We start from the raw sequence: 14,941 nt of genomic DNA, 5'->3' as shown, positions 1-14,941 counted from the left end.
GTTGCAAAAGCCTTCAATGTTCTTTTGCTCCATATTGAGGGCAAACATTGCTTGGGTTCAAGGACTAGGAGGGTATGTAGTTTAGTGTCCCTACTAAAAGAAGAATGAATGTTTACCCTCTCTTCTCTTAAAAATGAGTGGCACCAGACACAAGAGGAGACCAGGGCCCAGAGAACTCAACACTCACAGGTATTGAAAAGCTTTAGAAACTGATTTTACAAGTTCTGTTTTACATGAAAATTTTGTGGAGAAAGTCACCACTTTGATTTTTTTTTTCCAGATACAGTGCACACTGGCCAAATTGTTTTAATTTCCGAATTTATTAAAATGATTAACCTCAATACTGCAAGTGCATGTACAAAATATTTGTAAAAAATGTTTTTAATGAAACGTTAAAGAACTTACCTCAAATGCTGAAAAAGTCCTTTTTCATTCTTTCAGTACAAGGAATACATTGTATCTCAAAAGTATTACAACTCAGCAAAAACAATTTATAACAGTAATTTGAAAATGATTGAAAATTGAATACTTTACATATATTTCTATGATCATCTCCTAATTCTTACAATGCCAAAATCTTAACCAATCATTGCATAAGCTCAAGCTAAGAGTTTTATTGAACGCAACCTCTTCCAAACTGGTCAACGGTGTGTGGATGTCACCATTCCACATGGTGAAGTTCTACAGCAGATCCAGAACAGTTCTGAGGCCCCTACCTTTACCAACGGAAATTAGGTTTCCCTAGAAGGCATCAACAGTGGCTGCTGAGTGCTTGTGCATACCGACTCCTGAGAGGCAGTGATCCACTACCAAATGTCACTGCTTTGAGACCTATGGGAAGGTCAGCCTCCAAAGAGGAGGCCATGATAAAATTAAAACATCATAAATAAGTTACTAAAATTAAGCTTAAAAATGAAGAAAAATGGGAAATGCATTTTGTCACTTTTTAAGATTGAAATTCCCAAAATAGCTATTGTTGGTATTCAAATAAGGTTTAAGGTTTAGTCTCTGAACCTCTTTTAAAAACAACCCAAACTAAGATGGGAATAGAAGAGGCGACCCTCTGCCCTCCAGCACCTCCAGACACAGGGTCTACCTTCATCGTCCTCAGTGGCAGGGGTTCACATTGCTATGCAGGGACCCCATGAGGGCTGGATGTGCTCTGAAAAGTGCTCCGGGTGCCTCGGACAGGTGCTCCTGAGAGGCTGTGTGGGCTGCCCTACTTCATTGGTGAAGACCTCCAGACGCAGCGAAGGGGGGTGTGGGGGAGTGTGGAAGGAGGTCTACCACATGCTTTCCAAATGCCTGAGGAGTTCGACTGCACCACAACAAACAAGGATGAGACTATGTAAGACTACAGAAGTAGTTCCTTAGAGAACCAGGAGAAAACAATCTACTTTCTAAAAATGTTCATAAGTCTTATTAATTTCTATTTGGAACCTATGGGCAATCAATAGTCTTAAGGAGCTTCATTTAAATAATATCCCCCCAAACCTGGAAACTAGTAGGAATCAATTAGTAGTAACAGTAAGCATTGAGATTTTCTCCACTGGACTTTTCATTACCTTCAGATTCCTTTTAATATTTTAAGACATGGGCTACTGTCCTATAGACACTACACAAATCCCCTAAATTGATTTTTACTTAGGAACACTGTATATCAGAAAGTACATGTACACATTTCCCAGAAATAAGAGAGACCTACTGGTGTCAAACACCTGTTACAGATTTATATTCCCAAATTCTCTGTCCAATGATTTGCAAAATAATCCAGAGAAATGAAAAGAACCTGGTATGGAATATAAAGTAGTAATAAAAATTTGCTCATTAAGTTAATTAAAATTAATTTCTCAAAGTGCTTCAAAAAAACAAATTAAATCTGACTCCTTTTTGTTTAACTGATACTATAGTCAAAAAAATCTGATATTTTCTTAATAAACTAACATAAGCCAAGAACTCCCACTGATGCAGTGCTTAAAACTATATATTTATAATTTCCTATTTTATTGGCATGAATATTTCTAAACTTAAAAACCTTCCTGGTAAGTTCTTTTAATTTCTTATGACAAAAATTTCTCACAACACACAAATATTTACAACATATACATTGTTTTCAGTTCTTTACATTGAATCTCAAAGACAAACTTTTTTTATAGGTTACCACAGAACAAAAGCTGTGACTCATGTTTTTATTTCATAAACTATTATAAGTTAAAGTGAATAGATTTTTTTTTAATATTCCTTGTAGCATTTTACAAGTGCAACAGAAAACTTGAAGAACCAAATTAAGATAGCTGTAGTTCATTAGATAAATGTTGCTTGTTGTCATCACGTTGTTCACAGCAAATTTTTGAAAAAATAAGCACCAATCATTCTTGCAAAGAACAATTTTATCTAAAAGGATTGAAAAGAGTTAAATACAAGGTTTTTAATTTACATGACAAGCAATAAATACGCCGTATCGAAACTCATCCCACACACTGCTACCCTCGTACGTATAATGTACTGAAAAGTGAGCTGTCACATAGGTCATTGTATTTTTTTTTTTTTAAGAAACCAATCTGACTCCCAACCAATGGTTTGTGATATTAACAAAGGCCACAAACAGTACACCTGGGCCAGCAAACAGTGTGAAACTGACAAAACTCCAAGGGGGAAACATCTAGCAAATAAATCAAAAAGCCAAAGATCATTGCTGGTGATATTAGCATACTAGAAACCCTTAATATGCTGCTACTATGATTTGTTTTAAATTATTGTTTAGTCATATATTAAAGAGCCAGCTGATGCTCTTACAGTTAAAAAAAACTGTGTAGCCACATTACTGTTTTCAACGTCCTGTGTGGAAAGTTGCTATCACTGTACAATTTTGCTTGAGCCTTTATTTTACAACAGGGCTTTACCTCTAACTCAGAATTGCACGTAAGAAGGCTATTTAAAAAGTACGATAAAAATTTGCACAAATCAGACTTAAGAATTGAGTCAGTACGCTGTACACTTTCTACAATAGTATGCTGATAAGTGAAGGGACAATAGAAGTGCTGCCACTAAACTTTCAGTTGAGGAATAATTGACTGGAATTTTTTTATTTCTTTAAAGTAGTTATCCCAGGTCAAATGAAGACCAAGAGCTTAGGCATTAAGCCTTAAAGACTGATCTTCTCTTCTCCTTGAAGAAATGTCAATATCTATAGAGTCTTTTCCAACTATTAACCTCAATCGCTTAGCTGGAGGAAGAGGAATAAAATCATCTTCAAAGTCATCATCATAGTCATCCTCCTCTTCGTCGCCCTCAGAAGAGGAGGAATCATCTGTACTTTCTTCCTCATATTGACTATAGTCATCCACCTCCATTCGAGACTCCAAGAGAGAAAGAGGATCACTGCAGCACACCCCATTTTCATGAAGCCCTTCTGTATAAGACCCCCTATTTTCCTCATCTCGTTTTAGTTGGATTTTTAATTTTGTAGAACTACTGCCTGATCCTGAGTTAAATCCATTATTAAGCTTTGCTACATAGAGATTGTTATCGTTGTCATGGTCTTTGCTTAACTTGATGCTTATTTTTGAAGAATTCATTCCATCATTCTCTTGGTCATTTGTCTTGCTGCTGCTATCATGACGCCTACGAAGAGTCAATTTGGGAATCCCAGAGTTATTTTCTAGGATTAACTGTGCGTCATACCTTGTGATTCGCCTCTTCTTTTTACTTTTTGCAGTTCTAAAGCTGTCTTTTGTTTTGAAGCTATCTGATGTCACAACTGAACAACCGACAGGTGAAGGAGCACAGTCTGTGTAGTTCACAGGCATGCCCACAGTGCCACTGTGCTCGCCCTGGTCAGAATGGGGCCCCATCAAATCTGGTACCGCATCGTCTTTTCCAGGAGAATCACGCACTGAAGTAGATTCCTCTATTTTCGCAAACTGTTTCACAAGTTTTCCTTGTCGTGACTTCTTTTTGGACATGCCTGTGTCACTCTTATGACACTTAGCCTCCCCCTTTTGCGCAGTCTCATGAGCCAATTCTTCCTCCTGCACCACGGGAGCTGGCTGTGGCTGTTCCCCACTGTCAGGGCAAGGTTCCGTCACACTGCTTTTATAGCCATCCAACGTATTTGGTTCAAGCTTGATGTCAGAGGCCTCCTTCAGATTTGTTCTTGTCCTCACTGACCGCCGGGTTATGTAGGTGCAGGGCGAGCTCTCCCCCTGCGAATGAGCACCTCTCACAGGATTCTGTCTGTGTTCTCTCGCCGCATGTCTAGTCAAGCACCCGCTGGCAACTGCGGCTTGGGCTGGTCCCTCTGGCTCCTTATCTTTTTTAATGGGCAAATTTTTATATAGAACTACTTTAGGCTCTTTCAGTACTAAGTTTCCCATTTCGAGTTTTCTTGAAGCATTCTTTTGCTCCAGCCGCTTGCAATGATTTCTCAATTTTATCTTTGAAAGTAAAGGCTTTGCAGGCTTCTTCAGTTTCTTTGGTACCCTGGAATTATTTATATGAGTTAGCTTAGATGAGGTAGAGTTGGAAGAAGCTGGAATTCTTGACATAGATTGCCTCGTTAACGTTCTGCTCTTGCTATTCTTTTTTACACCAACTGAAGATTTTCGGTTAGAAGCTGTAAGGTTAAAGAGAAAAAGGTGAAAAACAGCCTTGGTAACACCAGAGTTCAAGAAAAGAATGCCCAAACCCAGGCTATTAGCTACAGCGCGTTTAGATTACACAAACGCCAACACGGCTCCTGCTGCAGACTCTGCCGGCGCACCTGCATTCCCTGTACTGCTTCTCTTTGAAGTTCTTTTCTAATTTATGGGGCATTTATTCATTTTCGAGGTAAGCAGTTGTATGGTTAAGGAGCTTTTAGCACAGCAGGGACCTAGATTCCACTCTAAGCTTCTTAATCTGTCATGACACTGGCCCAAACAAAGGCTTTCTTCTCCTGATTTAGGAGTTTCCCACATAAAAGATTTGAAAGAAAGTTAACATTGTTTTTTCCTTTCACAGATTCTCCTTAGTCATTTAAAATGTTTCTAAAATCCATTACTCATTAACCCAAAGGAAGTACAGCACTTGGCCATTAACATAGAATAGAAATATAATACTCATGGGCTCTAAGGAACAAATACTATCGTAATGGTTTCAAACAAGAAAAACAGATCTTAGATCTTAAGAACCACATATTATCACTCTGAAAAGTCCAGTCACTATCAAAAAAGAAATGCACTATTCTAAATTGTCCCCTTCAACTCCGTGAGGACCAGAAGAGGCAACCAGTGGGCTGTCAACTTAGAAGAGCTGCAAAGCTTACTTGGCCCCATCCCTTCGGTGACTGCCCAGTGCCAACAATCACAGTGAAGGAAGATGCATGCTGCCAGAATTGTACTCTCTCAGGACAAAGGGAGATCCAACTTCTTTCCTCCATGGCCAGGACAGAAAAGGGTTACAACTGACCCTAATGGTAATCACAACCTCAGTAGTGATGAACATGTTTCAATTTGAGAATGAGTGTATTCTTATCCACTGGAATTATACCGAACTACTAGGTAGAAAATATTTTTTAAAACATAAGGATATTTAGATAATTCTTTCGCTACAGAATTTCTTTATGCTTACAAGTCTTGCCTACAAGGTGGATTGAGTAGATGTGCTGTCAATATAAGGAATAAAGTTGAATGGCTTCTCAAAAGGCTTCATATGTGACTCAAGCTTAAGCTGCTCCTGTAGTGTCTCTGACCTTGCCACTGACTTTCTGCTATGTTCATTTTTCCTCTGTATTGACATGCTGGACTATTATTTATAGAAGTTTATACAAGTCAGTGTCTCAATTACCTAGTTCCTGCATGTCCAGTTGAAAAACTTCTTCCTAATCAAAACACTCCATTTACAGATTTGCTAGAGAAGCCAAGATAACAAAACGAATCATCAGCACCTCTCACCAGAACAGGGAGAATAAAAACAATAAAATACGGGTAAGCTCAGCACACTGCCCACCCAAGTGAGGACCCGGATCCTGCAGAGAAAGTCTCTGTCGCTTTCTACATGCCTCGGTTTGCCAGGGAAACTGCCATTCTGCCCAGCTAAGCAAGTAAGTTACCCTAAGTTCAGTTTTTATTGAGAGGAGCAAGAATGCATCACAAGCATTCCAAAAATTATCAAACCACCAAGAATAGAAGGCTCTGTACCTGAGGTCAGGAGTTCGAGACCAACCTGGTCTCTACTAAAAATATAAAAATAAGTCAGGCATGGTGGCATGTGCCTGTAATCCCAGCTACTGGGAAGGCTGAGGCAGGAGAACCACTTGAACCTGGGAGGTGGAGGTTGCAGTCAGCCAAAATCTAGCCATTGTACTCCAGCCTGGGAGGTAAGAGTGAAACTTCATCTCAGAAAAACAAGAACAAAAACAAAGAAGGTCCTGCACATACAGACTGACTTGTAAGTGGCTTCGGGGTACATAAACCAGAACGCACAGCAAGGAGATTCACGGTTTGAACCAAGAACATACTTACACATGTGGGCTGCTACCAAGGTGGTGCCCTATTTTTAGAACAGTAGGAGTGGTGAAGTTTGAATATGATTCAATTTGAGAACAAGTGATTTATTATCCACTGGAACTATACAGAACTACGTGGTAGCAAATACTTTTTTTAAAAAATAAGAAATTTAGAAAATAAGAAAAAATAGGGAACTCTTTGGCTAAAGGGTTTCTTTATGCTTACGAGGCTTGCCTACAAGGTGGACTGAGTGGACGTGCTGCCAACATAAAGACACACTAGTGAAGAAAGGACCGCACTGCTTGCTTCCCTTCACTTGGCTTTCTCAGATGTGGCTACGATGATCCTTTGCTCATTCTATGCCTCTGCAAGGACCAATTTATGATCAATCTTAGTGGTTTCCAACCTTTTATTTCTCCTCTTTCCATTCCACTCTCATGATGCACCTGCAAGCACCCTTACACAACAATCACATCCATGTCCCATTCTCCACAGCAATCCCCACCGTCTGGGTCCAGCCTGCTCCTCCAATGAGACAGCCTTTGGTGATCCGACAACTCCTTGTCGTCAAATGCAGCACACACTCTTCAGCCCTTCCCTTTCTTCATTTCTCTGAATGTGACACTGACAACCACTTTTTCTTGAGAAAACCTTTCTTCTCTTGGCTGTCAGAGCGCACTCTCCTGGTTTTCCTTCTCCATCCCTGGCACCCCTCCTTCATCGGCCCCCTAGACTGTTACTCTTCAGGTCTGTGCAGTCCTAGACCCCAGGTGATAAGCACCCATTCTCCCATGGCTATTACCACTTACAGGCTGACAGTTCCCAAACTCTAGCCAGACTGTCTCCTAAACTGCAGACCCAGGTCACCAAATACCGACTGTCTCTAAGCCCCTAAATGGAACTCACCATCAAGTCTCCTGACGACGTCCCCTTTTGAGGTCTCCATCTTGGCCAATACCACCACCACACGCCCAGCTGCCGAAGCAGAAAGCTGAAGGCCCTCCTTGACTCCTGCTCTCCTTGACTGCCTCACCAAGCCAATCACCATGTGCTGCGGAGTCCACCCCTGCAGTGTCACTGCAACCTGTCTACTCTTCCCTGTCTGGAACACCACAGCCTCCTGCATTGAACTATGGCAGTTTTGTTTTTCCTATTGTTTTCCCAACAATCCGTTTACCACCACATAGCCAGGATGACCTTCCTAGTGTATCATGCAGCTTCTGGGTTTTAAACCTTTCAGCAACCTAATGTCCTAAGAATGAAGTCTAAAATTTTAACCTGTGCTTACATCTTTCTTCTTTGCCTGTACTCGTCATGAAGAAAAGCCTTGACTCAAACTCCCCTCTGTCTACAGAGCTGTCTGAAAGGCCCTCTGCTTTGAATATGCTTCACTTGGCCAACTTCTCATCCCCCTGTAAGACTCAGCTTAGGCAACAACTCTCTCAGGGAGCCTCTGGGGACTTTCTCTGCAATGCCTTTCCTATGTCTTCTCAGCACCCAAGAAGCTCCTTCCTTGGTACTTATTTTTACGCTTTGGATGACTCCCATTTTACGGTGATTCTGAATTCAGCTCTCCCCATCCCATCCCTCCTTCCAAGACATTCATTGTTGACAACAGAAAACCAAAGCACTTTTATGGGTTTGTGTCTAAACTAACATAAACGCTCCATTTTTGAGCACAAAATGGATATGTATTGATGCTATGTATTGTATTAACACAGAGATTTCACTTACATGTTACCAATGTATTCTAAATTTTTTCGAAAAGCATTTTCTCATCAAAAGCCCTGTCAAATGGTATGCTCATCAAATCAAAAGGAAAAAAATGGCAAAGAATATGAGAAATGTGACAAAGATGAGGGTCCAGTAGAGTGACAAGAGTCCTTCAATGTCCAAAGAAGCTGCACTGTCCTGGCAGGGGTTGAGAATTTCAGACAGTGAAGGCTAAAGGAGGAAGACAGTGGTCACAATGACAAATTAAAAGTCAATGATTTTTAAAAGTCCATCAAGAAACCAAGGACTAGGACCTAAGTGGGGTAAGCGCCTGTGTTTGAGCTTGCTCTGGCACTTACATGCCTCATATGACTCTTCCCCTAGTGGCTGGGACAAATCTCAAATGCATGGACCTGGACAGTAATTTTAGGTGGGGGTACACATTCTTTTCAGCAATTACTACATGCTAGGTACTGTGCAAAATGGCCACACTCATCCTAATAAATGCCTTTGGAAGGAAATGCGATTAAAGCTACGTGAAAACCAAGCTCATGTGGACTACTGTGCCTAAGGTCATCCATCTGGTGAACAGAAGAGATGGGACTTGTTAGGCTTCCTGAGCATTAAAATGACTCTTATGCTGCCTGTAAGGCATATTACAGAAGAATTATGGTGTTGGCCTCAACTTATGGGTAAAGGCCCAACTGCATGGCTGTTACGGTCACTTCAGGGTATCCTCAAAATCATAAGGCAGGGTGGCACAAGACTTCCAGCCAGACAAAAGAGTTGTGAACGACAACAAAGCCTTCCTGAGTACTCAGGCTGCACTGGAAATGCGCACCATCAGCGTGAACTAAGATAATACAAGGGCCACAGTCGAGCATCTCCAGAACTTGAGGATCCAGAAAGCCTCTGACAGGACTTTAAAGACCTCGGTCTCAAGGGGTTTACTCGGCACAAGCAGCTTTCATCTGACGTGACCAGCATAGACTGCCAATGGCTACCTGGAACAGGGGGTTAGAACTCGGAAGCAGCCCAAAGGCTCAGCAGAAAACAGTGTTCAGATCAACTGATGACATCAGTGACAGGGCAAGAGTGAGAAGCAGCGCCCCAGCCTCTGCATCTAGGACAGGTGCTCCATAGTTAAGATCAACTTCTCCCTCTGGCTGATTCTTCCGGGGCTTGTCCTGACTTGTGGCACATGCAGAGACCCGTGTCTGCATCTCCACAGACTGCTCGCGAGCTTCTCTCTGGTCTCACATTCCCTATCACAGCACTAACTTCAGAGGGGGCACACCAGTCAGCGAGGCATGAGGCCTGAAAAACCAGACTCCTCCAGTCCTGGCATTATAATTCAGACGTGGGGACTGGATTTGTGAAAACGGATTCCTTGTTGTCTCTACTTCTGTATGCTAAAGCAGAGTCACACTGTAGCTCTCAAGGTACTTTCCAAAAAAGCACCTGTATGGAAGAAAATTTTCCTCCAACTACTCAAAACATTTCTTTATACATGTGTTCAAAGAAAGCAGTTCCTCTATCAGCTGCTAAATTCTAAACGAACCACAGGATAAAGACCAGCAGCCACACAGAAAAAGCACTCCACAAACACGCACAGCATGTGCATCCACCACCCTGGGAGGAGGGCCTGGCAGTGCTGGCTTTCTGGCAGGCTGTGTCTTCCAGAGCCTTTCTTTCAGACAGGTGGAGTGGATGGCTGAGACAAACACCAAAATAAATACAGCCTAAGAGAACACATGTAAGAACTCAAGAAACCCTTATGTGAACATAACATACAATGGTCTCAGAGACAACTAAAGCCTCGAGCTCCTTCAAAGAGAGAACTGAGCCATGCCTATCCACTCTGCCCATGACCTCAGAGTTAGTCACACTGACCCCTGGATTGCTCCAATCATGCTGTGGAAAGGGAATTGGAAGAAGGCAAGCACCCCAATACCAGCAGTCACTGCAAAATGTGCACCTTTCTTCTGTAAGGCTGAGACTCCAGCTTAAAGCAATTATTCCATCCCTCCAAACTTGAAAGCCTGTGCCTCCAGTCTGTTCTGCTAACTTGTGCACCTTTCTTCTCCTGGAGCTAAGGCATAAGCTCCCTGAGGAAAGGGCCCGTCTCAAACATCTTTGTATGTCTTCAAGAACTAGCAGGATTTCAATAAGTATTTAGTTTATTAATATATATTCCCAAATATTAATTGGCTTAATAAATATTAATAAATGGTTAATTAGTATACCCAACATCTTCCAAAAATTATCTGTATTCTTATCTTTTAAACTAAGTAGTATATTGAGTTCAGTAGCTTATACACTAGTAATAAAGTTACTACTTAAGCATAAAACACCTACATCACACAGCCATTCAACATGGGCAACTCTGTGGCTGTCTCCACATACAGACGGCAGCACGAACCTAAGTGTTTTTGTTTAAAAAATCACAGGTCTCTGGCCAGGTGCAGTGGCTCACACCTGTAATTCCAGCACTTTGGGAGGCCGAGGCAAGGCGGATCACCTAAGGTCAGGAGATCGAGACCATCCTGGACAACATGGTGAAACCCTGTCTCTACTAAAAATACAAAAATTAGCTGGATGCAGTGGCACATGCCTGTAATCCCAGCTGCTCGGGAGGCTGAGGCAGGAGAATCGCTAGAACCTGGGAGGTGGGGACTGAGGCTGCAGTGGGCCTAGAGTATGCCACTGCACTCCAGCCTGGGGACAGAGACTCCGTCTCAAAAAAAAAAAAAAAAAAAAAAAAAAGGACACAGGTCTTACTATGTTACCCAAGCTGGTCTCAAACTCCTGGGCTCAAGTGATCCTCCCACCTCAGCCTCCCATGTAGCTGGGACTACAGGTGTGCCACCATGCCTGGCTTTTAAGTGTTTTTATGTCTGCATTGATAAAATGGGCTTCACAAGTCTCCAGTTTCACCAAGGAACCAGACTCAGAAAACAAATGTTCGTTATGCTGCATTTATTATGAGAATCAACAGTCAACAGTTAACGATTGACTAACTCTTGTTCACTCTGGACATTAACGAAAAAGACTGGAATAGGGCTACAGCACTGCTTTTACGCTACACGGGTTATGCTTGGACTCTGACTCCCAGCAGCAGGTAGATTCAGGAATTCATGGTAGTGACATTCACCATCATGGGAAACACCTTCCCTTTTCTTCAGGATTCTCTGTAGTGGAAGAGAGCACCCAGTGTTGGGCTGAGAACATCTGAAAGTAGGGAGAAGAACCTAAAATAATCAGTATCTCAGAGGGCTCTAAGGTGCCAAGAAGTCTCACTGGACATTTAAGTGCCAACAAAGGCATACTTTCGGAATCACCAAGTCAAAACTTTCTAACTTCTGTCTCTCTCAGAGACAAGTCAGACTCAAGAGTCTACTGCTTTAGTGGCAACTACAGAAAACTGATGGTACCCAGAAAAACAGGAGCAATTAGAATGGTTCCAATATTTCAAAGCTCCACAAACAGGATGTGCTTTCCTTTGCCCATTTAGGGTTTCTTCTCTTTCCTTTCTCTTTGTTTAGTCTTCGTTCTCTTTTTCAGTTTCCATCAGATCTTGCCCCCACACACCACTGGAATCTCAGAGGTTGCTTCTTTCTCCTTTCCATCTTTACTCCTACTTTCTGGAGTAGCCAATACAGCATGTCACAATACGGCACTGTTCAAAATGCTCCTCTATCACAATTCTGAGTCTGGTACTGGTGGTCTGTTGAACTGAGTCAGTTTGTTTTGAAAAAGGTCAGCAAGCAATGAAAAGGTGGAAGCCTTGAGGCCAGAAGCTATGAATTCCCCAAGTCCATCATCTTTTCTAACAAACTGGCTAGGTACTGGAATGTACAGAGCCTAGTAATTCTACTCAGTCCTTTTGTCTTCTTGCAGGACCTAGCGACATCATCACAGTCTCTAACACCTTGAAAATGTTTAAAACATATGATGACCTTGGAACATATGACGAAGAACTCATATCCAGTTACCAAGGTATTCAAGAAAAATAGTCTAGAGGACGGTACTGAAGTTGGAGGTGGGATACCAGACTGTGCCTCTGTACTCAAATCATGTCTAGAGCCTTGAAGTGCTGCCAAAGCTCACAAGTCCCAGTCTCTCTCAGTATTTAAAAGTTTAAAACTACTGAAGCACACTTTATAAAGCAAATTGTGTGAAAATACTTTTAAAAGATATGCTTATCAAATCTCCCTTACTTACTTGCATTGTTTTTTTCCTGAGTGGTATCTGCATCAGTGTTAGAGCTGACAGATTGACTGTCTGAATTTTTGCTGCTGTCACCTAACTTTTTAAGCCTATTTAAACGTTTATCTGTTTCTCTGAGTCCATATTTGCTATTGATAACAGGAGCAGGCGCAGGCAGTCCCACTCTGGATTTAAAAGCACCAGTTCCCCGTCTGAAAGAGAAAATAGCACAGGTTAAACAAACAGAACACACTTTCTTATAATAAGCTTAACTGCTGAGGGTACTTGGCTACAGGTTAACAGATGTGATGAGCTGCTGAGGCCTTAATCACCCCTGGAAACCCAAGACTTGAACTCACAAAGGAAATTAAGCATCTATATTATAAAATTAACTTTATACTTAATAAAACAACTTGTTATGAGTATTATCAATCATTAATAGCCTATGAGAAACTACCGGACCTTGGAAAATTTCTTTTCCTTTTTTTTTTCGAGACAGGGTCTCACTCTACCGTGCAGGCTGGAATGCAGTGGCATGATCATAGCTCAATGCAGCGTCAACCTCCCAGGCTCCAGCAGTCTTCCCACCTCAGCATCCCGAGTATCTGGGACCATAAGAGTGTACCACCACCAGCAGCTAATTTTTAAATATTTTTGTAGAGATGGGGCCTCGCTATGTTGCTCAAGCTGGTCTCCAACTGCTGGGCTCAAGGGATCTTCCCAGCTGGATCTCCCAAAGTGTTGGATTTACAGGCGTGAGCCACCACACCCAGCCCTTTAATAAACATTGCCAGATTACTTTGCCAAAGGAATAGAGTAAATCATGGTCCTACTAGCATGGTATGAGTTCCTGTTTCTCCATATCCTCACCAATGGTACATTGTACTCCTTAAATTTTGCCAAAGTGGGCCGGGCACAGTGGCTCACACCTGTAATCCCAATACTTTGGGAGGCTGAGGTGGGTGGATCACGAGGTCAATAGATAAAGAGACCATCCTGGCAAACATGGTGAAACCCTGTCTCTACCAAAAACACACACAAAAAATTAGCCGAGCGTGATGGCGGGCGCCTGTAGTCCCAGCTACTCGGGAGGCTGAGGCAGAAGAATCGCTTGAACCCGGAAGGTGGAGGTTGCAGTGAGCCAAGATTGCACCACTAAACTCCAGCCTGGCAACAGAGCAAGACTCCGTCTAAAAAAAAATTTTTTTTTTTGCCAAAGTGATGAGTGAAAATGAGTACCTAACCTTGTTTTAATCTCCTTGTTTATGGTCATTTTTTTTCCTGTGAAGCATCTCTGCATCTCTTTCTCCTTTACCTTTTTTCCTATTTGACTGTCTTTTCCTTATAAGCTTATAGGAGCTTTTTGTTATCAGAATTTTTGTTTTTTTTTTTTCCTGCGACACAGTCTTCCTGTGTCGGCCAGGCTGGAGTGCAGTGGTACAATCTTGGCTCACTGTAACCCCTGCCTCCAGGGTTCAAGCAATTCTCCTGCCTTAGCCTCCTGAGTAGCTGGAATTACAGGTGTGCACCACCAGGCCTGGCTAATTTTTGTATTTTCAGTAGAGATGGGATTTTGCCATGTTGGCCAGGCTGGTCTCGAACTCCTGACCTCAGGTAATCCACCTGCCTCGGCCTCCCAAAGTGCTGGGATTATAGGCGTGAACCACATGTGTGTGGCTTTTGCTTTAAATTTTCTAGAGTACAATGTGCAGTACTTGTGAACATACTACAACTACTATTGTCAGTACAGCGTAGCACAGAAACATGCTTCAAACGTATCCTGGAGAGTCTAGCGCAACTCAGTGTCTGCACACGACTCCATCCACTCCATCCATTCTAGCTTCTTCAGAGAGCCTCTTCCTTTTACCCTCTGGCTCTCGGCACAGTGTGTGTCCCCTTCACTGAACTGACCTGACAGCTGGCACTGTGCTGGTCTTGTTTATCCCGCATGTACCTGGCCTAACATTAAGTAACTGCTCCGTTAATATGTAATGAATAAGGGAATGAGCTCCTAGATGCATCTTCCCAGCTAATTTCTGTAAAGGCAGAAATAATTTGGTGTTTCTGAGAATTTCTTTTTTTCTTTTTTTTTTTTTGAGACGGAGTCTTGCTCTGTCGCCCAGGCTGGAGTGCAGTGGCCAGATCTCAGCTCACTGCAAGCTCCGCCTCCCGGGTTTACGCCATTCTCCTGCCTCAGCCTCCCGAGTAGCTGGGACTACAGGCGCCCGCCACGTTTTTTGTCTTTTTTTTTTTTTTCAGTAAAGACGGGGTTTCACCGTGTTAGCCAGGATGGTCTCGATCTCCTGACCTCGTGATCCGCCCGTCTCGGCCTCCCAAAGTGCTGGGATTACAGGCTTGAGCCACCGCACCCGGCCGAGAATTTCAAGAATATATGCAGCCAATCTTGAAATCAAACTGCTCAAACAGTTTGACAATAGCCATGGCCACTATTCTGTTCCATTTAAAAAGGACTTCCACAGCCGGGCGCGGTGGCTCAAGCCTGTAATCCCAGCACTTTGGGAGGCCGAGAC

The 14,941-nt window shown here is 42.5% G+C and overlaps 1 protein-coding gene across 3 annotated transcripts in view; it reads right to left on the bottom strand.

The window, feature by feature from the left end:
- Window positions 1–301: 301 nt before the first annotated feature.
- Window positions 302–14,941, bottom strand: part of KMT5B (lysine methyltransferase 5B) — a 59,219-nt gene continuing 44,579 nt past the window's right edge. For all 3 annotated transcript variants that reach the window (XM_025356830.1, XM_025356831.1, XM_025356829.1), the window contains 2 exons: window positions 12,426–12,622; window positions 302–4,615 (listed from right to left, as the gene is read on the bottom strand). In XM_025356830.1, the coding sequence (XP_025212615.1) occupies window positions 3,132–4,615; window positions 12,426–12,622 (1,681 nt within the window). In that variant the 3' untranslated portion in view covers window positions 302–3,131. The remainder of the gene's footprint in view (window positions 4,616–12,425; window positions 12,623–14,941) is intronic.

The sequence above is a fragment of the Theropithecus gelada genome, chromosome 14 (genome assembly GCF_003255815.1).
Source record: "Theropithecus gelada isolate Dixy chromosome 14, Tgel_1.0, whole genome shotgun sequence".
Taxonomy (NCBI): Eukaryota; Metazoa; Chordata; class Mammalia; order Primates; family Cercopithecidae; genus Theropithecus; species Theropithecus gelada.
The sequence above is the reverse complement of the archived record's forward strand: the minus strand, read 5'-3'. Positions and strand labels throughout refer to the sequence as shown.